Source organism: Rattus norvegicus, chromosome 8 (genome assembly GCF_021556685.1).
Source record: "Rattus norvegicus strain SHRSP/BbbUtx chromosome 8, alternate assembly SHRSP_T2T, whole genome shotgun sequence".
Classification (NCBI taxonomy): Eukaryota; Metazoa; Chordata; class Mammalia; order Rodentia; family Muridae; genus Rattus; species Rattus norvegicus.
The window spans coordinates 39,804,899-39,829,151 of record NC_141541.1 but is presented as its reverse complement, the minus strand read 5'-3'; the positions used below and the strand labels follow the sequence as shown (position 1 = coordinate 39,829,151).

General features: G+C 44.3%; 2 protein-coding genes and 1 long non-coding RNA gene across 19 annotated transcripts in view; 2 read left to right on the top strand and 1 right to left on the bottom strand.

Annotated features, from left to right (window-relative positions):
• The first annotated feature begins 40 nt into the window (after positions 1-40).
• Positions 41-18,113, top strand: Tirap (TIR domain containing adaptor protein). Of its 14 annotated transcripts, none has more exon segments than NR_190896.1 (9): positions 41-141; positions 700-803; positions 7,527-7,698; positions 9,443-9,576; positions 9,755-9,816; positions 9,938-10,095; positions 11,749-12,393; positions 12,879-13,866; positions 16,064-16,216. NR_190896.1 is itself a non-coding variant. In NM_001430386.1 (8 exon segments), coding segments are annotated over 3 exon segments (756 nt in total). In that variant the 5' UTR covers positions 41-141; positions 700-803; positions 7,527-7,698; positions 9,443-9,576; positions 9,755-9,816; positions 9,938-10,004; the 3' UTR covers positions 12,899-16,216.
• A 2-nt stretch (positions 18,114-18,115) lies between these two features.
• On the bottom strand, positions 18,116-23,493 carry LOC120094323 (uncharacterized). 2 transcript variants are annotated; one of them, XR_015627593.1, is made up of 3 exons: positions 23,406-23,493; positions 20,667-20,729; positions 18,116-18,251 (listed from the first exon to the last, which is right to left on the bottom strand). It is a non-coding gene; the product is annotated as an uncharacterized LOC120094323 (long non-coding RNA). The 2 variants fall into 2 exon arrangements; XR_015627592.1 differs by lacking the exon at positions 18,116-18,251 and having other exon boundaries at positions 20,024-20,729.
• A 70-nt stretch (positions 23,494-23,563) lies between these two features.
• Positions 23,564-24,253, top strand: part of Dcps (decapping enzyme, scavenger) — a 53,897-nt gene continuing 53,207 nt past the window's right edge. For all 3 annotated transcript variants that reach the window (XM_087560682.1, XM_087560681.1, NM_153302.2), the window contains exon 1: positions 23,564-23,789. In XM_087560682.1, the coding sequence (XP_087416808.1) occupies positions 23,595-23,789 (195 nt within the window). In that variant the 5' untranslated portion in view covers positions 23,564-23,594. The remainder of the gene's footprint in view (positions 23,790-24,253) is intronic.

Sequence of the window (24,253 nt, the reverse complement as noted above, 5' to 3'; positions counted from 1 at the left end):
GCGCCCCCTAGGGTCTGGTCAGCGGGCATGGGCAGGAAAGTGGCTGGTGCGGGCGGGAGGGCTGTGGCCGAGGAGCTTCCGGGAGCCGGGGCAGGGGCACTTCCCGGCGGAGCTTGCCGCCCGCAGCGCTGGGCCGCGCAGGTGAGCGGGCGGTAGGGACGCGGGGCAGTGGGCAGTGGGCGGTGGGCGGACGAGCCTGCGGAGTCAGCCCTTTTCCAGGGACACCCGTTCCCCTACCCCTCTCCTTCCAAACCGGGGTCCAGCACTCTCCCGAAAGCCGCCACCTTTCTGTGGCACCGATGCCAGCGCAGAGCTTTTAGTCTGGCTGGGCTTCAGCAGCCTGACCATGTACGTCAAGGGGTTCTCCCTGGCTCCCTGTAGTCTCTGCTCTGGTCATGACCTGGCCCTTCTGGGTTTGACTCTGTGGAAGTGTTCTGCAAGAATGTCACTTTATTTAAAGTTAAGAACCTACTCGGAGTTGCTATCACGGTCACTTAATGGGCGCCCGCCAGGAACTACTATTGTGCCAAGTACCAAAGGGACTTAGGGGAGTAGGAACAATTCGGTCGGTCCTTAGGTCTGGGTAGCAGGTAAACCAGAAACCCGAGAACTGCAACTAGAGAAGGAAGTAGGGAGTTCTCCATCGGTCAGACCTACCCAGGAATGACTCAGAGGAAGCCTTTCTTGCTTTGTTTTCAGACTTTAAGAAACAATATACAACCAACACACGGAAAAGTGCATAGATCCCGAGTCCCACCAAACCACTTTTCACAAGCTCTCTTGTGCAACCTGCATCAGGAACAGTAAGTCTATGATGTATGCTACTTGAAGTATAACATCCTGTCAAAAAGGCAGACTGTGAATTGTTTATCCATTTCACTGAAGGACATGGTTGTTTTCAGCTTTGGCCTGTTGTGAGTAGCGTGACTTTAGTGCCTTTGTTCAGTTTGACTATTTAGTACACAGCAGCTTCCCAACATAGCTATGCTTGGGACCAGAGCAAAGGCTCAGTGGTTAAAAGCACTGACCACTGTTTCAGAGGACCCTGGATCAGTCTCCTTACCCACAGAGTGGCTTACAAAAATTTGTAACTCTGGTTCCAGGTGATCAGTGCCCTCTCTGGCCACTACAGGCACGTGGCATGAAAGCGATACATAGACTTACGCACAGGCAAAACATCCATACACAGAAACTAACGTTTTGTTTTTTAAGTTAAAAATAAAAGTTGTTCTTGCTAGCTAGCTACCTCAGCAGACACCTGTGATCTCAGCACTCTGGTGGAGATGAGAAGACATAAGTGCAGGGCCAGCCTGGGCTATCAGACCTTATCTCAAAACAAAGCAAGCAAACCAACAGAAGTTACAGGAGTCACTCCCAGCCTGGTGTCAGCTCCCACTGTTCCATGTCCTCATCGGGCTCCAGCCAGTGTCCTCCTCTGTCAGTGTCAGCTGTTCTGCTGACTGCACAGCTTTGAAGCCCGGAGGTTCCAATTTGCATTTTTCTGAGGCCTGGTAAACCGAGCATCTTTTGGTCTGTTGGTCATTTGAATATCCTTTCTGTGAAATGACTGTTCAGATCTACTCTCCATTTGTGTCTCTTGGCAGTTTATAGAGTTCTTGAACTATTTGGGGTTTGAGGCAGTTGTTAAATACACATTTTTAAACATTTTTTCTGTCTCGATAGATTACCTCCTTACTCTACTAATGACATCTTTGGAGCAAAAGTCTTCACATTAATGTTTTCCAGTTTATCATTTTCCCTCCTACAGACTGTATCACATTTGATTTTTCCCTCAAAACATGATGGTTCTCAGCTGTACTCTCAGCACTCAGGGAGATTGCTATGAGTTTGAGACCAGCCTGGTCTACGTACTGAGTTCCAGGCCAGCCTCTACAGAGTGAGACCATGTCTCAAAAAGCAATTTGTTTTTTGCTGTGTCTACTCTAAAGTCAGAAATTATGTCCTACCTTTTCCTATAAGATCTTTATTGCTAGTCACAGATAACTCTCATATCCATTTAAAATTCCACTTCCATGGTTCGAGATGCAGATTGAGATTACTTTTCTCCACACCACTATTTAAGTTGACTAATACTATGGATTGTAAAGACCACCTTTCTGGGCTGGTGGTACAGTTCAGTAGGTAGAACTTACCTAGCATGTGCAGAGCCTTGGGTTGGATCCTAAGCATGGCCTAAAACCGGGCTTGGTAGCCTTCGCCAATAATCCCAGCACTTCAGAGGTAGAAGTAGAGAGATCAGAGGAAGCTCATTGTCATCCTCAGCTATCTCATAAGCTGAAGGCAAGCCTGGGGTAGAACAAACCTTCTCTCAAAATAAGTAGGAAGCAGAGAGAAGACTGTCTTTTTCTACTGGACTTGGGAGGGGGGTGGTTCACAGATGCAGGTAGTGAGAGCACTCATTTGGGACTTGAAGTGTAGCTTTAGTGGTAGAGCCGTGCATGGCACCGGACTCCATCATCTCCAGCACTACTTTAAAAAAGAGAAAGAGAGAGAGGGGCCATTTTTAAACTTCAACTAATGCCTGAAGACATGGGTTTTTTTTTGTTGTTGTTTCTTTGTTTTTGTTTTTTAAGGTGGGGTCTCCCTTTGTGGCCCTCACTGGCCTGGAACTCACTATATAGATCAGGCTGGCCTTAACACACAAGCACACAGAGATCTGCCTGCCTCTGCCTCATGAATACTGCTGACACAATCTGCGTGGCATGCCTTCATTTCCACATTTGGATTTACACAAAATCCACATCGAAATAAATACAAAGCAAATACATTATTTAGTTATAGATATTTTCAGAACAAAGATGGTGTTTTTGGACTAAGAAACGTAAGCATTCCAAGAGCCAATTTGAGAAGTATGGTAACATTAAATTTCCTATAACTCCTGTTTGGTTGGTAGGATATGTTTCTCTGTGACTGTCTTTTTTTTTTTTTTTTTTTTTAATCGTGTCAAGCCAGGAGAGGAAGAGAGGAAGAGAGAGAGAGAGAGAGAGAGAGAGAGAGAGAGAGAGAGAGAGAGACTCTATGACTGTCTTAATCAGGGTTTCTATTCCTGCACAAACCTCATGATCAAGAAGCAAGGTGGGGAGGAAAGGGTTTATTCAGCTTACACTGTCCATCATCAAAGGAAATCCAGACTGGAACTCAAGTAGGTCAGGAAGCAGGAACTGATGCAGAGGCCATGGAGGGATGTTTCTTACTGGCTTGCTCAGCTTGCTTGCTCTCTTATAGAACCCAGGACCACCAGTCCTGGGACAGCACCACCCACAATGGGCTGGGCCCTCTCCCCTTGATCACTAGTTGAGAAAATGCCTTACAGCTGGGTCTCATGGAGGCAGTTCCTCAACTGAGTCTCCTTTCTTTGTGATAATTCCAGCTTGTGTCAAGTTGACACAGAAAACCAGCCTAAAACAATGTCTAAAATTCAGTGTTTATATTTTAATGCCTTTGAGAAATTCACAGCTCTCCCTTCTCAAGCTCTCAAATGCTAGTATTACAGGCATGTGCCACAATACCCAGAAAACCCTTCAATGTATACTTAAGTTTAAAATAGTGGATGCCTTTTTTCATGCAGATACACACTTTTTGGCATTTTTAGTCTTCAGAACTTACAAAATGTAGTATGGAAAACAGTTTGGAGTTTATCTCACAGGAACAATCATAAAATTTAATGAGCCCTTTTAATTTATTCACTGTTAGCCAGGAGAGGAGGCACATGCATGTAATCCCAGCACTTGGCAGAAAGATCTAGAATTCAAAGTCACTCTGGGCTACAGGAGACTCTACCCTAACCCCTCCCCACAAATATTAATTAATTAATTCACTGCTTATTAATAGCAATTTATTTGCTTTTTTAATTAAAAAATGTATCAGTGTTATGTATATGTGATGGGTGTGTGTGTGTGTGTGTGTGTGTGTGTGTGTGTGTGTGTGTGTAAAGCGGAGTCAGTTCTGTCTTTATGCGGATTCTGAGACTAGAACTCATGTCACCAAGTTTACATGGGTAGCTTTACCACCTGAGCCATCTTGCTGGCCCTCCTGTGGTTTGTTTTTTTGTATGTGTGTATGTGTTTGAGCTAGGATCTCAGTAGTATCCAGACTTGCCTTGAAATCTCTGTGGAACCCAGGCTAGCCTCAAACTCATGATCTTCCTGCCTCAGCGTCCTAGTGCTGGAATCATGCGTAAACACCACTGTTGGCTTTCAGATTTTTTTGTGTTTTGTTGTTTTGCTTTTGCACTAGGGATTGAATCCAAGACATCATACATAGCAGACAATCACTGTGCACTCCCTGAGTTACATTTCCAGTCCTTCGCTGCTCATCATATACCCGTTGTGTGTATGGCTCCCATACACACAGTGCAGCCCTTGCACTGCCCCCCTTAAACACACATAATACTTATACACTTTTAATTTTTTTTCCATCTTTATTAACTTGAGTATTTCTTATTTACAGTCCGATTGTTATTCCCCTTCCCGGTTTCCGGGCCAACATCCCCCTAACCCCTCCCCCTCCCCTTCTCTATGGGTGTTTCCCTCCCCATCCTCCCCCCATTACCACCCTCCCCCCAACAATCCCGTTCACTGGGGGTTTAGTCTTAGCAGGACCCAGGGCTTCCCCTTCCACTGGTGCTCTTACTAGGCTATTCATTGCTACCTATGAGGTCAGAGTCCAGGGTCAGTCCATGTACAGTCTTTGGGTAGTGGCTTAGTCCCTGGAAGCTCTGGTTGGTTGGCATTGTTGTACATATGGGGTCTCGAGCCCCTTCAAGCTCTTCCAGTCCTTTCTCTGTTTCCTTCAACGGGGAACTTTTAATTTTTAAAAGCAAATAAATTGTGGCTACTTATTAGCAGTTAGATAATTTATTTATCTCCCATAGCCCCGTCTGGTCTTTTTTTTTTTTTTTTTTTTTTTAAGATTTATTTATTTTATGCATATGAGCACACTCTCCCTGTCTTCCAACGCACCAGAAGAGGGCACCAGATCCCATTACAGATGGTTGTGAGCCACCATGTGGTTGCTGAATTGAACTCAGGTCCTCTGGAAGAGCAGTCAGTGCTCGTAACCACTGAGCCATCTCCCCAGCCCCAGTCTGGTCTTTAGTTTACTCCTTTAGTCCAAAGTGACTTTGAGCTCTAGAACACTTATAACACTAGCACATAGGAGCCTAAGATGGGATCAAATTTTTATTTTTATGTTTTTTAAAGCTTATTTTGCATCTTACATGTATGGGTGTTTGTGTACCACGTGTGTTAGAGTCTAGAGGAGGGACTTGGATCCCCTAGAATTGGAGTTACAGATGGTTGTGAGCTACTGTGTGGGTCCTGGGGACCAAACCAGGGTTCTTTGGAAGAGCAAGGTTCTTTTAACCCCAGAGCTATCTGTTCAGTTCCATGATTGCTGATTTAAAACCAGCATAAACTACATAGCAAGACCCTGTCTCAAAATTTATATACTATAATATGTATTTTATGCCTTTATATATATGCATGTACACATAAAGTATCAACATTAAGTATATACCTGTCTATAGTTTAACATCTAGACTAAAGTTTCCAAATATCAGAATTTTCTAGAAAATTCACAAAATTTAGGCTTTACTTCTAAACCAGCCAATAACAATCTTCAGAACTATCTTTGTATTTTGCTTTTGCAGGCGGTTTCTTTGGAGAGAGAGAGAGAGAGAGAGAGAGAGAGAGAGAGAGAGAGAGAGAGAGAGAGAGACTGTGTGTGTGTGTGTCTGTGTGTGTGTCTGTGTCTCTCTGTGTGTGTGTGTGTGTGTGTGTGTGTGTGTGTGTGTGTGTGTTTCTGTTTTGTTTGTGGCGAGGTTTCAATTTATAGCCCACACTGGCCTGGAATTCACTATGTAGCCCAGGTTGGCCTTGAACTAGAAGTGATTGTCCTGCTTCAGCTTTCTAAGTCCCTAATGGGGTTATAGGCATGGCCACCATACCCAGTTCTCATCTGGCTTTTTTTTTTTCTTGAAGGAACTTATTGACAATTTTTTATGAAGTCCAAGTCATTCTCTATAAAGTGGATATTTGAATCACATGTTACTCTACTTTATGATTTTTTTTAAAGAAAAAATGGCTTCTTATGAGCCCCAGTGAGTCTGAGATCAGACAAATCTAGTAATCAGGCCTTGTTTTAGATTCACCATCTTACCTGCTTGAGATGCATGACTTGATGTGTGGTGACTGTCACTCTGCATCTTGGAAAAGTTAGGTCATGTTTGAGTGATGGCTCCCCAGCCTTGGCTACAGAAGAACTAACAGTGAAAAGGGAAAATGTGCGAGGTTTTGTCCAGGAAGGATGTGGTTTCTGGAACTTATCTGCCACCTTGCACAACTATCCTGTCAGAGAAGCTGTTATTCCTTATGCTTACACTTTTCTATCATGGCAGTTAAAGGACATATCGCACCGTCAGCTCACCCCTGCTCCCAGTGTATATGCTACTGAACAACTGACTTCATCCTCCTCCGGATCCTCTTTCTTCTCCTTCTCCTCCCACCTCGCTTCTTCCCCTTGCCCCAAATAGTGCTGGGCTCCATCACTGCACGCTGAACAAGGGCTCCAGCTGCATCTCCAGCACTAAAACCCCAAGTGATAGAAAAGGCAGTTGCCCCAAATCAGGATGCATTGTCAAAAGGGTGTTATTGCAAAAGACTTGCTTCCTTTCTCTCCTACTCTTTGTCCTTCTTCCCCTCCTCCTTTTGTCTTTACAGTACTGAGGATTGATCCAGGGCTTTGTAACTGCTAAGTGTGTGCTCTCTCACTAAGCTACACCCCCAGCCCTGTTTCATAAAACTTTTGCATCTTTATATTCAAGTAGAATGCATATTACCTGAATTTTTGTCTCCTTACTAGTTTTTATGTTGTTATAAACTTAAGAATATTATTTTTAAAAAATTAAGTGAGCGTTGCGGATCCAGCTCAGTGGTAGAGAGCTTGCTTAGGGAACTCAAGGCCCTGGTTCATTCCTCAGCTCTCAGGGGAGGGACAGGGGATGGAGCAGGACAAAAAAGCTAGGTGTGGTGGCATGTGTTTTTAATCCCAGTACTCCAAGAGGCAGAGGCAGGTGGATTTCTTTGAGTTCAAGGCCAGTATGGCCTGCAAAATGAGTACCTGGAGAGCCAGAGCTGTTACACAGAGAAACCCTGTCTTAAAAAAACCAAAATGAGCTCTTATTCCCTCTTGCTCTCTTTGTTCTTATTCTCTGTCCTTGCCCCCTTCCCTGTCCCATCTCTCTACTCCCCCCACCCTTCCCTCCATGTGCTCATGGCCGGCCTTTCCTCTCCTCTTCTCTCCATGTGGAAAAAAAAATGAATGAATGAATGAATGAATGATTTCCCGGTTTGCATCAAGGCCACACAATACAGTTTATATTAAAACAAAAATCAAGAAAATCTTTAGAGAATATTAGAATTATGTGATCTTATGTCTCCTACCAGGAAAAATACTTTTTAATTTATTATTTTAAAGAATTTATCTGTGTTCATATGTCTGTGTAGGTGTATGCCGTAGGGGGTGCCTTGGAGGACAGGTGGAGTTACAGGCAGTTGTGACCCATGTGGGAGCTGGGACCTGCAAAAACTGGGGTTCTCTTGAAGGAGGAGCAAGCTCTCTTCAGCACTGAGCCGTCTCTCCAGCCCCTGGAAAAGTCATCTTGAATGGTTTCCTGAGGTGAGGAGAGATAGCAGCCCCTGACCAGGAAAAGTCTTTCAAAGCTGCCAACAGTCAGAGCTACCAAGTCTTCCTTAGGTTGTCAGAAGCCCTGAGGAAGAAAAGAAGCTCATGCAGCAGGCACAGTCCACTCTAGGTGTCCTCCTTTGTGGTGTAACTGCTTTTCTCTTTCACGGATCTCCTCTGACTCAGGCACTCTTCCTTTGCTCAGAGTTAGAGAGACAGATGCCTTAGAAAATTACTTAAAGGAGGAAAAGCTACACAGAGGTCATGGTTTCCGAAGATTTGATTCATCACAGCGGGAGAGTATGGTGGAGAGTAGTTCAAGCCATGGTGGCTCTGAAGCAGAGAGAGGGAATACGGGAAGGAAACAGGGCAACATCTAACCTGCAAGGGCACACCTCCCGTTACCTGCTTTTCTCAACTAGGCTATTCTTCCAGCCCTCACACCTCCCAGCCATGTCCTCAAATTATGAACCCATCAAGGGATTTGATGCATTCATTTTCTAATCATCTCTGGGACCGTGCTCCCAGATATCCCCAGGGGAGTGCCTTACTAGTCTCTGAGGCATTTCCCATTCTAATCAGGCCAACCATTAAGATCATCACCACATGGCATCCTTGCTGCTGCAGTGGAAGGTTTTAGAACTGTGGTACTTGTTCATTAATATCTGACAGACCCACATTTTTAAAGTTTTGACGCCTCTGATTACAGTGTATCTAATCACTGGATTTGTTTCTCTATGAATTCCCAGAGGGAGGTTTTGTTAGGATTTCTATAGACCCAGCCAAAAGCCAGAAAGCTCCGGATCCCAATTCTGTACCAGCCCTCCGGCTGGAGAGTTGCCTCTAGAATGCTAGGACTCCCCTGCATTGGAACAGGCTCTGTCCCCACAGAGTCTTCTCCCCAAAACCAAAGGTCAAAGAGCACCCAGCATCAGGCCCACTCTATCCTTGCAGTGTAAAGGGAACACATCAAGTCACCAACTAAGCGTTCTTAGTCCTTAGCATTTTCATACAAATTCTGAAGCAATTTGATAACATCTACCCCAAAATGAAAAATCCAAAAACCTTCTGGAATCAGAGATAGCACTGAACTAAAGATCAGTTTGGGGAAGATTAATGTCATAATATTGAGTCTGACAAACCAAATACATCCCCCTTAGGTCTTGGACAGGATTACTCCGTGAGTAAAAATGTTTGCTGTATAAATCTGACGACCTGAGCTCAGTCCCCAGAATCTGTGATGGAAAGAGAACCAGCTGCCTTCAATCTTCAGAATCAAAAACTAAGGGCTGAACTCTAGAACTAAGGATTGGGTTTTAAAAGTACTACATTCTCTCCCATAGCTAGTTTATTTGAGACAGGGCCTTACTTTATATCCCTAGGTAGTTAGAAACTCACTGCATGGCCAAAGCTGGCCTGAAACTTGCAGCTATCCTCCTGCGAGTGCTGAGGTTACAGGTGTATGCCACCATACCCAGGTTTGCTTTCTTTAGGGTCTCAACAGATTTCTGAGCTTCGTCTAAACTCATAGATATAAGTGATCCACCTGTTTCAACCTCCTGTGTACCTAGGATTACAGGTTGTGCCATTGAATCTGGATAGATTATTTTAAAGATATACTAACCCATAATATTTTAACACATGAGGTTCTATTAGCACATTAAATAAATTACATCATGTTTTCACATGGTAATGTGGAACGGAAGTTTCTAGTATTACAGTATTTTCTATTTCACAGATGGAGACACCAAGACCCGGGAAGACTGTTGAAGGCCATGGTCAGCAGGAGGTGTAAATCCATGCAGTCCACCTGTAGTCGGCAGTCTTCACCGTTTTATGACATTGTTTCCCTAGCTGCCTGGTAAGGGCTAGGTGAGTGAACACATGGGGTTAGGGTAAGACAGAGAGAAGATGTAGCAAGACCCACTTCAAGTATTCTTACTGTTCAGCACTGGTCTGCTTATCTAAAGGGTCAATCCTCCTCCCACTCCTGCATGGACACAGGAAGTCTGTCTGATGAACTGCCTATCTATCCTCTGTGTTTTCCCAGATCCCAAATGCCGTCCTGGTCAGGTGAAGCAGAGAACAGTCACTCTACCAAGCTCATACCTTGTAAGTCTGGTCACTCTTCACAGATCTGGGTTATTCCCGTGGTCCCAGGAACCCGTTAGAGACTAGGAGAAGGGCAGAACTTCTGGGTTCCGCATCCTTTGTGATTCCCTGCCCCTTGCAGGATGGCCGTTCCATGAAGCTAAGACTGGATCTCTTCTCCCTGCCATTCCCCCAATGCCTGCTCTTTCATGGTTGGTTTGGAGGCCTGTGCTATGGCTTCATCCTCCTCCGTCCCAGCCTCCTCCACTCAGTCCAAGAAGCCTCGAGACAAGATAGCTGGTAAGTAGAGCCTGTCTCCTGGTTATTCTCTGGTTCCTAAGAGAATATACACAGTCTGCTGGTGAAGTGGAAGGACTCACTTCTCCAAGCTCAGGAAGTGACAGCAGAAAGGCTGGTGATAGGGAAAAGCCGCTGCTGGGACTACCCAAAGCTTCTTGGGGAGGAAGGAATAAGGTGTGCGTAATGGATTCCACAGGCCTGCTTGGCCTGAAAACCATTGTGCAGAGTACTTTTTTTTTTTCAGAGTACTTAACATGGTGTATTGGAATCTTGTCCAGGACCATTATGAGAAAGGAAATAAGGAAAGAAAAAGAGGACACAATCCCCAGAACAGCTGAGTTTTACTGTTATGGAGTACTTACAATTTACTAGGCGCAGCATTATCTCATTTCACCTTCAAGAACAAATCAGACCCATTTTACAGATGAGGAAGTTGAGATCTAGGCCAATTTGCTTAAGGCCATGGGCCAAGCAGTATGGCAGGTCTCTAGTCAAATCTGGTACCTGGCCAAAGTGTGACCAACTTCTGTGTTCTCTGGGAGCTCTGACTAATTCCCTTAGCCTCTGAACAACAGAACAGATTCCAGTCCCCTGATCCTTTTTCTTCTTATTTAGTTATTCATTTGCTTTGACTCAGGCTGCCTTGAAATTGCCATTGCAGTTGAGGCTGACCCTGAACTTCTGGTCCTCCCAAGTGCTGGGATTACAGCTCCATAGATCATCGTCATTCAGCACTGGGTCCACCTCCCCTGGCCCTTTTCATTTATACCTTCATCTAAATTCACCTCCTCTCAGAGCAGCAGCTGGGCTTTGGGCCTGATTAAATGTAGACGTAGTTCTTTGTTGACTATGATTGTAGACCTCCTGGTTTAAGTGGGCTGCAGGTAGCAGATATCAAATGATCTAGAACAGAGTAAAGTCATCTATTTTATGTTATAATTAAATTATTAACTGATAACTAATTCATAATTAGATAAATTATTTTACTGTAATTTAATTTTTTATTTTATTTTTCAGGCAGGGTCTTACTGTGTAGCTCTGGCTAGTCTGTACAGAGATCCACCTGCCTCTGTCTCCTAGGTGCTGAAATTAAAGGCATGGACCACCATGCACAGCAGATTTTATTTTTTTATTTTTTTTAAAAGATGTACTTATTTATTTTATGTATGTGAGTACCCTGTAGCTGTCTTCAGACACATCAGAAGAGGGCATCAGATCCCATTTCAGATGGTTGTGAGTCACCATGTGGGTGCTGGGAACTGAACTCAGGACCTCTGGAAGAACAGTCGGTGTTCTTAACTGCTTAGCCATCTCTCCGGCCCAGCAGATTTTATTTTTAAGAACCCCTCCCCGCATTGTCCAGCCTGGCCTTGAACTATTAGCCCCTCACTGTCTCAGCCTCCTGGGTACCCAGACTACAATAAAGGCTGCCTCTCTAAGGTGACCTTACTCCACTAGGTGCTTTTCTTAATTGGGCTAGTGTTTGGATCTCAGTGTTAGGGACCCAGACAAGAGATCCGAAGGATGTGTCAAACAGCAGGGCAGCAGGACGCCGAGGGGGAGGTAAAGCCGGCAGAGTCTTGCCCATTTTCTTTGAGGAAGGGGCTTTAGCTAGCTGACCACAAGTCTCAGCTCAGTGTTTCTCCCCTGTAGACTGGTTCAGGCAGGCTCTGTTGAAGAAGCCCAAGAAGATGCCAATCTCCCAGGAAAGCCACCTCAGTGATGGTTCACAGACAGCCACACAGGATGGTCTCTCACCCTCCAGCGGCAGTTCACCTCGGAGTCATAGTTCATCCCAGAGCCAAAGCTCAACCCCGAGCTGCAGTTCAGGAATGTCTCCTACCTCACCACCAACACACGTGGACAGCAGCAGCAGCAGCAGCAGCAGTGGCCGTTGGAGCAAAGACTATGATGTCTGTGTGTGCCACAGTGAGGAGGATTTAGAGGTGGCCCAGGAGCTGGTCTCCTACTTGGAGGGTAGCAAAGCCAGTCTACGCTGCTTCCTGCAGTTTCGGGATGCAGCCCCAGGTGGCGCCATTGTTTCTGAGCTATGCCAGGCGCTGAGTGGTAGTCACTGCCGCGTGCTGCTCATCACCCCAGGCTTCCTTCGGGACCCCTGGTGCAAGTACCAGATGCTGCAGGCCCTGACGGAAGCCCCTGGGTCGGAGGGATGCACTATACCCCTGCTATCCGGCCTGACCAGAGCCGCCTATCCACCGGAACTCCGATTCATGTACTATGTGGATGGCAGAGGCCAGGATGGTGGCTTTTATCAAGTCAAGGAGGCTGTTATACACTGTAAGACACAAGAGGGCTGGGAAGGGGGAGAGGGGTCATCCAGTGTCTGTCTATATAAGTAGGAGATAGTCTCTGCCAGTGATTGAGAGAGTTTTGGGAGAATATTGACTGGATTGGTACCTAGTGGCGTTTGAGAAGTTAATTGGTCTTGTTACTTAGCCCCTCTGAACCTCGAGTTTTCATAACAGGCAGGGCCTACCACAAACAGAATCCTCCATTCACATCAATTAGCAAGTAGTATTAGTGATAATACTGGGTTTCCCTATGAAGTTGAATTAGAGGTGTGTTCCAAGAGTGGGGCAGATGCCAGGAGTGACATCAGTTCAGCAATGCAAAGTGTGAAAGGTAACAGAAACCAGTTGCTCCCTGTGAGTGTGTTAAAGGAGGGACATTGTAGCAGGTGGGGCAGAAAGCAGGATGAAAATGGAAGAGGGGAGAAACATGTGCTGGGTGACAAGCCTTGTGATTCTCTTTGTCTCTTTCAGATCTGGAGACACTAAGTTGACACTTAGAGCTTTCATGAGGAAAACTGGAAATAGTTCACAGCCATCGTTAGTCCAGTAATGGCAGGAGGCATCAGGAGCCAGAGCCAGCTGCATTCTCTTCATGACACAGGATCAGATTGCCACCAGCTTCCATTACTGAGGGCTCTACAGAACTGCCAGGCAGAAGATGGGGCCCACCCCTGAAAGGAGACCAGGAAGAAGATGGGGACTCCCCAAGAAGGGCAGGAGGAAGTCAGGGACTCTCCCCAGGAAGACCACAAGGAAGTCAGAAATTCAAGTTGTCAAGAGACTATGCTATCAGGAAGGTCAGCAGTCTTGTCTGCTGCTTAACTGGATAGGAAGCTGACACACGGCTGTGTGCTTTCCCTGGCATCAGGCACTGGGGGAACAGGTACCACTCCTCAAGAGGGATGAGCCTGACATTGCCCAGGGAAGCTGAGAAGAGGTGGCAAGTGTCCGGTCCTCACACATACACACTACTGCTCTCTTTCCCAGAGACATCGACTCACTTCACAAAGCCGGATAACACATTCAGCCCCACACTGAATTTCACCTATTGAAAAAATGTTATTAAAAATGCAATCCTAGGGGCTTCAGAGATAGCGGCTCAGGGGTTGAGAACTCTTACTGCTTTTGCAGAGGATCCAGGTTCAATTCCCAGGATTCACATGGCAATTCACAGCCTTATCTATAACTCTGCTTCCAGGGGATCTGATGCCTTCTCTTCTCTGACCAGGATCTCCTGGGGCACTGGGTACACATGTGGAACACCTATATAGATGCAGGCAAAACAATCATACACATAAAGAACTGTTTTTTAAAAATTAGAAATGCAAACCTAGGACTGTAGATGGAGTCCATGGTAGAACACTTGCTTAGCAGGCCTGAGGGCTTGGATGCTACCTCCAGCACCACCAAAAGAAAGAAGCAAGCACAGACCCGGAAGCGGCTCTGAATACATAAACAGGTAGGGAGAAGGGAAGCCAGGGTGTGGGGCTCAGCTGGATCAAAACCAACAGATCATGGGACACCTGGGCCCTCAGACATCTGCTAGAGCCCATGTTTCACGGTACCTGGCTTTATGTTGAACCGAGAGGAACCGATGTTCTCAAGCTAGCACCAGAGTGCATTCCCAGGGAGAGGCAAGGTGTTGCCTGTGTTCTCAATAGGAACAGAAACATGGTCAGCTGAATGTCCTTGTCTCCCCTGGCGTGTACCTTGAGCCTCTTTTTTTGACACATCCTTTTACTAAAAAAATGTTTTTAAATCACGGGTTCCTTTCTTTCTTTCTTCCTTCCTTTCTTTCTTTCTTTTTTTTTTGTTACATACAAAACATCTAAAGAATACCATACCATACTCATGCACCTACTGCCTAACGTAAGAAAACCTTATCACTAATATGCTTGTTTCCTTTGTGTCCTGAATTCCAGGCCCTTCAAGTTTCCTAACAAAAATAACCAACTATTCTGAGTCTTGAATTATTTTGAGCTGTTCTTTGTTTTGTTTTTTAAAGATTTATTTATTATCTATGTAAGTACACTGTAGCCGTCTTCAGACACACCAGAAGAAGGCATCTGATCCCGTTACAGATGGTTGTGAGCCACCATGTGGTTGCTGGGATTTTAACTCAGGACCTCTGGGAGAGTGATCTTAACCACTGAGCCACCTCTCCAGCCCATTTTGAGCTTTTCTATATGAAGTTTCCATAGATGTATGCTACCCGGAAACATTTGATTTTATGATTTTATCTTCTATACAGATTGCATCATGTGTGTTTCCTTTGTTTGACATGTTTGCAAGGTGTGTCCATGTTGCTGTGTCACTTGTGGGTTTCCTTTTGTTTATGTAAATCAGCAGTTTTCCACCCTTTGGGGTGGAACAGGTTGCATATCAGATATCCTCCATATCAGATATTTACATTATGATTCATAACAGTACCAAAATTATGGTTATGAAGTAGCAATGGAACTAATTTCATGATTGTGGTCAAACTACATGAGGAACTAACTGTATTAAAGGGTCACAGTGTTAGGAAGGTCTCAACTACTGCTTTAAGATCACCTTAAAGTGAATTCCAGGGACTTCCTCTCTAAATTTTTAGTTACAAACCTGTAATTCATGAGGTTTGGTTTCTTTCTTTTAAGCATGAGCTTACTTTTTTATGTGCATTGGTGTTTTACAGGAATGTCAGAGTGAGTCATATCCCCTGGATCAGGAGTTACAGACATTCGTGAGCTGTCATGTGGGTGCTGGGAATTGAACCCAGGTCCTGTAGAAGAACAGCCAGTGCTCTCATCTACTGGGCCTTCTCTCCAGCCCTGCATAGTATCTTTTAAAGCTATATTTTCCTCATAATATAAGATACTGCCCATGAAGCTGTCATCATTGCTTTCTGTGTCTTACAAAGGCCTTCCTGTCTTATTCCACATTTTCTTCTACATTCAGTCCTGAAAAGAAGTTGATCTCATTTTCTGCCAAAGTGTTTCTGTTCACATCTAGACCTTTCCTCTAGTCGAGTTCTTGCTGTTTGTCCGTTTTCTGTTTTTGATTTTTTAAAAATGGTATGTAGCCCAAACTGACATCCTCCTCATTCAGCTTCCCGGATGCTGGACTTTTTTTTTTTGGTTCTTTTTTTCGGAGCTGGGGACTGAACCCAGGGCCTTGCGCTTCCTAGGCAAGCGCTCTGCCGCTGAGCTACATCCCCAGCCCCGTCTTGTAAGCAGTATAAACTGTCATGCCTAGCGTATTCTTAGTTGTCAGGTTAAAGTTAATTCTTTTATCTTAGTGTCCGCCCCGCCTGTCCTCACTGGTATCTGCGATTTTTCTGTTTGTTTGAGACAAGATCTCACTATGTATCCCTGGCTGGCCAAGAATGCACGATGCAAACAGACTGGCCTCAGTCTCAGATCTGCCTGCCTCTGCCTCCCCAGCGCAGTGCATCGGCACGCCCGTAGACTGCTGCCGTGTGCTGTCATGTGAACACGTCCATTGCTGGTTCTCTAGGCTCTTTCAGGTATACCCTGTGTTAGTGCCATGGCATCCTTTCAAAAGCTTTAATGCCCTGCGGGCCAGTTCTTCCCACCCGTCTTGTTCATCGTCTAAATCGTTCTGCCTTTTCTTAATTCTTACCTTTCTTTCTGTGTTGTTTATTCATATACTTCCAGGTTCCGGGGAAAGTGTATTTTTCTTGGAGTTGTATTCAGTTATGGATTTGACTAGGAAGAAGAGGTACTCTCGTGATAAAGCCTTCCTATTCATAAGGGAGCATCACCACTTAGGTCCTTAAATGTATTTCAGTAAATTTGAATAATACTTTTCATGTTTGTTCGTCTCATCTTTTATTAGATTTATTCTTTCTCACTTCATATTTTGAAGAGTGTTGATTCATTCAGACATTGATGCCACGTTGCTTTTGGGCGCTCAGGAAGAGCAGAAGTCACTCAGAAGCACTCTGAACCTCTGTGCCATGGTCCCCACCTTGCTGTTTGTTTTCTGGGACAGGGTCACACTCCATAGTTCAGACTTTTTATTATTATTATTATTATTATTATTATTTTGTCTTATGCTTTTACTTAATTCTAAAGATTTTACAGACTTTTTTTTGACAGAAATTAAGACCATCTGGGCTGTAAATTCCTTCTCTATTACTACTACCCTTTTGTTGAATAACTACTGATTCTGAAATCAAGCGGTGGCTAAAGCAGGTCAGTGGACAAGGCCCCTTTCAGTTCTGGTGTCTGCAATTTAAAGGCATGGGTAGCTTTGAATGAGTGCCCGTGGAGCCATCACTTTCCTCACTTTCTCTTCTTAGGACAGGCTCAGGTGCTTCAACCCCACTCAGTGTTCCTCTTAGCTCCTTCCTACCTAGGAGTAACTGCCCTTCCTTCCTGGCTCTAATAAGAATGTTTTACATCCAACTGGCAGTGAGGTGCATCCATGTTTTGGGCAGAAGACTGATTATTCTTTTTTTTTTTTTTTAAGATTTATTTATCCACTCTATGTACAGCATTCTGCCTGCATATGTGACTGCAGGCCAGAAGAGGGCACCAGATCCCACCACAGATGGCGGTGAGCCACCATGTGGTTGCTGGGAACTGAACTCATGACCTCTGGAAGAGCAGTCAGCGCCCCCAACCGCAGAGCCATCTTTCCAGCCCCCAAGACTGATTATTCTTAGGAATCAAAACTGCAAGAGAAAAATGCTCACAGGCTTTGATGCTGGTAACTCTAGCATTACCCAAGGAGAGGTTCAAAGTGGACTAGCCCAGCGCAATAGCTGCACAAAGCTTGTGGTAGTAACCAATCAATATTGGCGGGATGGAAACCTCACTGCATGAGACTCTCTGGACTCAAACATGGTGATCCTCCTACCTCAGCTTTCAAATGCCACCATACCAAGCTTAATCTGTTATTTCTTAGCGACACATCCCTAATTATGAACTTGCGAGGTTGTATTGTTTGCTCTCTGTTATGATAAAACACCATGATCAAAGCAACATACAGAAGGAAGGGTTTTTCTGGGTTTATGGTTCAAGAAGGCCCATCACAGCAGGGAAGCCAGTGGCGAGCAGAAGGCTGGAGCAGGATGCTGAAAGCTCATGTCTTAAAACACAGGCAGGTTGCAGAGAGAACGGGGAATAGGTTGAAGCCTGAGGCTCTCGAAGCCAGCCCCTGGTGACATATTTCCTCCAGTAAGGTCATACCTCCTAATCCTTCTCAAACAATGTAATCAACCAGGAATCCAGTATCCAAATGCTGGAAGCAATATTCATTCATATACATGTACCTATGTACCTATGTCACTATGTCATTTAAGCCTCAGAGGGCTAAAATAATTTTCCCTTCTATTTGGTGAACCAGCCAGGAGACTCTGGGATATATCCTTTATTTTGGGACTCACAGATAAAACCCTAGAACTGGCAGAAGTCAGCAGGAAACAAACAAAAGAGAAAAAAAAAAAGGAAGAAAACTATATGTTTGTTTGTTTGAGATAGGATCTTACTACCTTGCCCTTGGCTGCCCTGAAACTCCTGATGTAGATCAGGCTAACCTCAGACTTGTGACTGACCTTCATGCTTCTGCCTCCTGAGTGCTGGAATTACTGCCGTACACCATCATACCTAGCTTTGAAAAATGTGAGACTTTTACCAAATTTCTAGCTATCAGAAGACATCTTGATCTAATTTCTATGCTATAATAAAATACCTGAGCCTATGTCCTTTGTAAGAACGTTTATTTAGTTCAGATTTGGAAACTGCAGTCCCAGATCAGGTGGCCACACCTACGCTTCCTTTCTGGTACAAGTCTCTTTATGAGGGGCATCATAGTGGCAAGAACATGTGGGCATAAGATCTAATGAAAACAGAAAAAAATAGTTTGAAGGTCAGGCACAGTCTTTTTATAAAAACCAGTTCTCAAAAGCTAACAGCAAGGAGGAGGGTGTAATGTAGTGCTCTACACTACACTGCACTATACTGGTCCCTGTAGTCTAATTGCAGTTCCACAAAGGAGAAATACATTAAGTCCTTCCAAGAATAGCACCATGATGACCTAACAACCTTCCAAGAGTGTGACTGTTTGAATGAGAATGGCCCCCATAGGCTCATAGAATTTTTTAAGATTTATTTATTTTTTTACCTAATGTATATGAGTACACTGTCACTGACACACCAGAAGAGGACATCACATCCCATTACAGATGGCTGTGAGCCACCATGTAGTTGGTGGGAATTGAACTCAGGACCTCTGGAAGAGCAGCCAGTGATTTTAACCGCTGAGCCATCTCTCCAGCCCGGCTCATATATTTAGTACTTGGTCCCCAATTGGTAGAGCTGTTTGGAAAGATTTGGTGGTGTGGCCTCTTTGGAGGGAGGTGTGTCACTGGGATTAGGCTTTGAGGTTTTAAAAGATTTTTGTCATTCCCAGTCTCTCTCCTTCACTCTACCTCATAGATCTCAAGATTTGAGCTCTCAGCTACAGCTCTTAACACTGTGCCTGCCAGCCTGCCTGCTGCCATGCTGCCTGTTATAGTCACAGACTTTAACTTTTTGAAACTATGAGCTCCTAATAAACTCCTTCTGAAAGTTTCCTCGGTCAGGGTATCTTATCACAAGAATAGAAAGTAACTAAAGACAGGTAGTGCGCGCCTGGTTTTATCACAACTAGACACGTGCTAATATTGTTTTGGAAGAGGGAACTTTAATTGAGAAAATGCTCCTGCCAAATTAGCCATGGGCAAGCCTATGGACATTTCCTTGATTAATGAGTGATATGGAAGGACCTTAGCCCATTATGGGTGATGCCAGTTTTGGGCTGGTGGCTTTGAGTGCTATTAGAAAGCAGGCTGAGCAAGCCATGGGAAGCAAGCCAGTAAGCAGCACTTCTCCATGGCTACTGCATCAGCTCCTGCCTCCAGGTTCCTGCCTTGCTTGAGTTGCTGCCCTGATTTCCCTCAGTGATTGATTTACCTGGAAGAATAAAATGAAAGAAACCCCTTTCTCTCCAAATTGCTTATGGTCGTGATGTTTTATCACAGCAATAGAAATGCCGTGACAGGCCAGTTCCACCTCTTAAAGACTCCATTACCTCAGTACCATCATGCTGGGATCAAGTTTTCAATATATGGGCCTTTGGGCACACTAAAATCATAGCCCAGTAATGGCAGATGAAAAACAACAACAATAACAACAACAACAACAGTAACAACAGCAACAACGACCCTTATTTCCTCTTTTCCACATTCTAAATGTCAGAAGAAAGCATGTGTATGAAGCTGTTCTTGTGTAGGCCTCTGATGTTATTTTATTTTTATTGTTTGTCTTTAAAGACAGCATCTTGCTATGTAGCTCTGACTGGCCTGGTATTTGCTGTATAGACTAGACCTCAAACTTGCAGCAAATCTCCTGCCTCTGCCTCCTGATTGCTGAGATAACAGTGTGTGCCACTATGCACAGCCCTCTGGTATTTTGGCTTATCAATTTAATATTGAAACAAATTCATGGACAATATTTAATTTTTGTTTCTTTGTTTTTGTTCTTAGAGACAGGGTTTCTCTGTGTAGTCTCTGGCTGTCCTGGAACTTGCTCTGAGGACAAGCTGGTCTTGCCCAGATAAACTTCACAACATTTTTTTGGAAAGATTTATTTATTTTATGTATGTGAGTACACTGTAGCTGTCTTCAGACACACCAGAAAACAGTACTGGATTCCATGACAGATGGTTGTGAGCCACCATGTGGTGGCTGGGAATCAAACTCAGGACCTCTGGAAGAGCAGTCAGTGCTCTTAACCACTGAGCCATCTCTCCAGCCCCACAGCATTTTTTTAAAAGGTATCTTTTTTCTTAAAGAGCTTTCATTCTAAACACAAAGAGACATAACAGGAGTAGGACCAGTCAGAGGGTTCAGCAGGTAAAGACATATCAACACCTGATGACCAGAGTTTGACCTTGGAACCCATGGAAGGTAGAAGGAGAGAATCAACTCCAGACATTTATCTTCTGGCCTCCACACAAATACTGTGGCATGCCCACAGTCGTGCTATAAATAAATTAATGAATAAAAAATAACAGGAGTCTTAAGGCTTCCCTTAGTACAACCTTGATGCAGTTAAAGAACTCAGATTGGAAAACAAAAGTTAAAATAGTTTTAATCCTCAAACTATTTTAAGTTCCTTGTAAGATTAAAAAATTGTCATTGTCTTTTATGTGTGCATGATGTGTCTAGGGGGTAAGAGTGTGGTGGCTTTTCTTCCACGTCTATTCAAGTACCTCGGGATTGAACTCAGGTCATCAGGCTTTCTGCTTAGGTGATCTTACGGGCTCAGGCCTTCCCTGAAAAACGAAAAAGAAAGCAAGCATTGTATCCTGTCCTCTAGGTCTCTCTTGGCCCCTTGGGGGTAGAAACTGTGTTTGAAATGGAGATATTCAGAGGGTATAGCACACAAGGTATCAAAGTTAAAGCAGAGTTAAAATTCTTTTAAACATGTCCATTAGTGTGTGTGTGTGTGTGTGTGTGTGTGTGTGTGTGTGTGTGTGTGTGTGTGTGATAGGGTTGGGGGGGGGAGGAAGGACACGGTCTGAGATAGGACCTCTCTATGAATCCTAGCCTGGCTTTCATTCATGATTTTCTTGCCTGTGCTGGAATTACAGTCCCATGCCACCATGCCCAGAAGTTTGGCTTGTTTGAGTTATTTATAAATTCTGCCTTTTGGGGAATGCATTGGGCAGCTTTTGTTTCCCTGTATTATCTTCTCAATGTGTTCCTTCAGCTTTCTTTCTAGTGGAGGCACACAGAGATTCTTAGGCCCTAGTGTGTGTAGGTAACCAACCAATGGGCTGTGACCAGTCATGTGGGATAACTTCTTACTTTTTTCTTTTTTAAAAGAGATTTATTTATTTCATGTATGTGAGTACACTGTAGCTGTCTTCAGACACACCAGCAAAGGGCATCGGATCCCATTACAGATGGTTGTGAGCCACCATGTGGTTGTTGGGAACTGAACTCAGGACCTCTGGAAGAGCAGTCAGTGCTTTTAACCGCTGAGCCATCTCTCCAGCCTGACAACTTCTTTCTTATACCTTTCTTATTGTATAGCACAGCTCTCTTTTCTTTTTGGCTTGAGTATATAAATAAATAAAATTTGGTGTCAGCTGGAAAAATAATAAAAACAATTTAAAGGAATGGGTGGTAGTGCTAATCTTTATAAGTTGAATTGATAATGTTTTATTTTCAAGTACAAAATCATTTTTCTTACAAATAGTTTTTGTCCACCCAGAGTTGTGAAAGGATGTTTTATCATTATCTCTGCATACCTGCACACACAATAAATGAATGAATACTCTAAACAATAATTAAGTATTCTAGCATATGTTTGTACTCCTGTTGGGTTCCGTTTGAAGCAGCCTGTCTCAAAGAACCAAAACACAAACACCAACTCCCCACATTTATAACTGTTTCAGATTTAAAATTGTCTCTGAAATAGTTTAAGAAACAGTAGGGTTTTTCCTGAGTATATCATTCATTCCACGATAGTTTAGAAGCAATCTAAAAAAAGCTAAATTTACTAAAGGACACTGTTACTGCTTGCTGCTCAAACAGCAGGATACAATAGCAGCCCCAAGTCGGCACTTTATTTATTATTTTTTTTAAAGCTTTATTCAGTGTTCTGCCTGCACATATGCCTACAGGCCAGAAGAGGGCACCAGATCTCATTACACTCATTACACCTGGTTGTGAGCCACCATGAGGTTGCTGGGAATTGAACTCAGGACCTCTGGAAGAGCAGTCAGTGCTCTTAACCCCTGAGCCATCCCTCCAGCCCAAGTCAGTACTTTAAAAAGTCCCTTTATTAATGATTTCTACTCCGGTCAGCTGACGGGTAACACCCAGGATTATGGTGAGTAAAGAATGTCACTTTCTGCCAGGACCCAAGGTGTCAAGACAGGAATCCACCTAGGCACTATTAATGAAGTTTGATAAGCACGTGACTGGGTTTCTGTCTTCAGAAGTTAGAAGCCTACTCAAGGACTTGAGGCATATTTCTGTAGCAGAGCACATGTTTAACTGCTCAAGGTTCAATGTTTACTGAACACAATATGCACACACATCTAATACAAAATCCCTCACCAAAGATTCCAGCAAAGTAAATTTAGAATGAAAGAAGTCTATATAATTAATCCCTATTCTTGAATTCATATAAAACTATCATTCTAAGATTAATAAGAAATCAACTTATTTTAAAGTATGTTGGAGCTGAGTATGGAACTCAGGAGCAGAGGCCAGAAGATCTCTGAATTCCAGGCCAGGATATGTCAGGGCTACCAGTGAGACCTTGTCGACAGAAAGGGAAAGTGGGCAAGCAAGCAAGCAAGCTATAGCTATTACCAAAGCGCTAACTTTAGTTTCTGACATTACGTACCTACAATTTGGAACTTACAGTTTCCTTCCTCGTTTGGCCTCGTTTGGCTACAAATATCCAAAACGTCCAAAAGGTTAAGTCTACATATAAAGGGGTGGGGGGTGGGGGCTGAAGTAAAATAGTGAAAGTAGGAGAAAATGGAAAATGGTTTAAGTATTCACTTTTAAAAAGAATAACAACCAAGCCTGAAGGTGGTTATACACCTTTAATCCCAGCACTGGAGACAGAGGCAAGTGGATCTCTGTGAGTTTGAGGCCAGCCTGGTCGATACAGAGACCCTGTCTCAAAACAACAACAAAAATCAAGAAATAAAATGCCTTGTAGATTTATTTTAAAAAAAATTCCTTCCACGCCCACTCGTGAGTAGGGCTGTTAATGTAAAATGTCACTATTCAACTCTGTGTGTCCATTTTACAGAACCCAAGTGTTTTCGGTTTCCCATCCCAGGCGCTGGGCTAAGGTGGGCCTCTTCACTGCCAAACACCTCTACTCCATCTCGTTAGGCCTTCACCCCTTTCCCTTCCCCACCGCCTGCCAGGCAGCAATATCTAAATTTGCCCCTCCGCAAAAGTCATTGCGTGACCCTCACCCAAACATATGCAAAACCTGTAGAAACGGACTGCAACTCGAAGCACTCTGTGAAATGGAGTAGAGGCCTTGCCCGCTCGAAGCATGCCGGGAGTTGAAGTCCAGTCCCTCACAGGCTGTAAGGAAGGGCCGTAAGGGGGCGTGGGCAGCGGCTCCTACGTGAAGGCGGGTTGGGTTCGTCCCAGGCAGCATGGCGGATACAGCGCCTCAACTCAAGAGAAAGCGCGAACCGGAGCCAGAGGAGGCAGAAACCCCCAGCACAGAGAAGGAAGCAGGCGTTGGCAATGGTACCTCTGCCCCTGTCCGCTTACCCTTCTCCGGCTTTAGAGTACAAAAAGTGCTGAGGGAGTCTGCGCGGGACAAAATTATTTTCCTGCATGGGAAGGTACCATTAAACACCCCGGGGGACGCGGGAAGGAGGGAACCAGTCTTCGTGTCAGAAGCGTATTTGTTTCCATTACGGGAACTACCAGTCACGTTCTTCAGGGAAGGTGGAGTGCGCCACTACTACGTACATGGAGCGTCAAGATTGCTGTGTAATTAAAGGAATGCACATATCTAGATCTAATTGCCCCAATATCTCCTTCCCAAGAAATAGACGCCAGTTTTAAAATCACGTGTAAAATTCCCCAAGCCATTCATCATCATTTATTTTACGTATGAAGACGTCAGGAACTCAGCAGATGTTTGTTCTGGGTCCTGTCTCTGGAAATGACTAAATAGCTATGAGTGTGGTCCCTGCTCTACGTGACTTCAGCCTAAGCTGTCAACCCTTTCTACGTGCTGTGCGCTCTCATGTATAAGGGGGATCTAGGCATGTGCATGGCATGTGGAGACAATTGCTTCTGT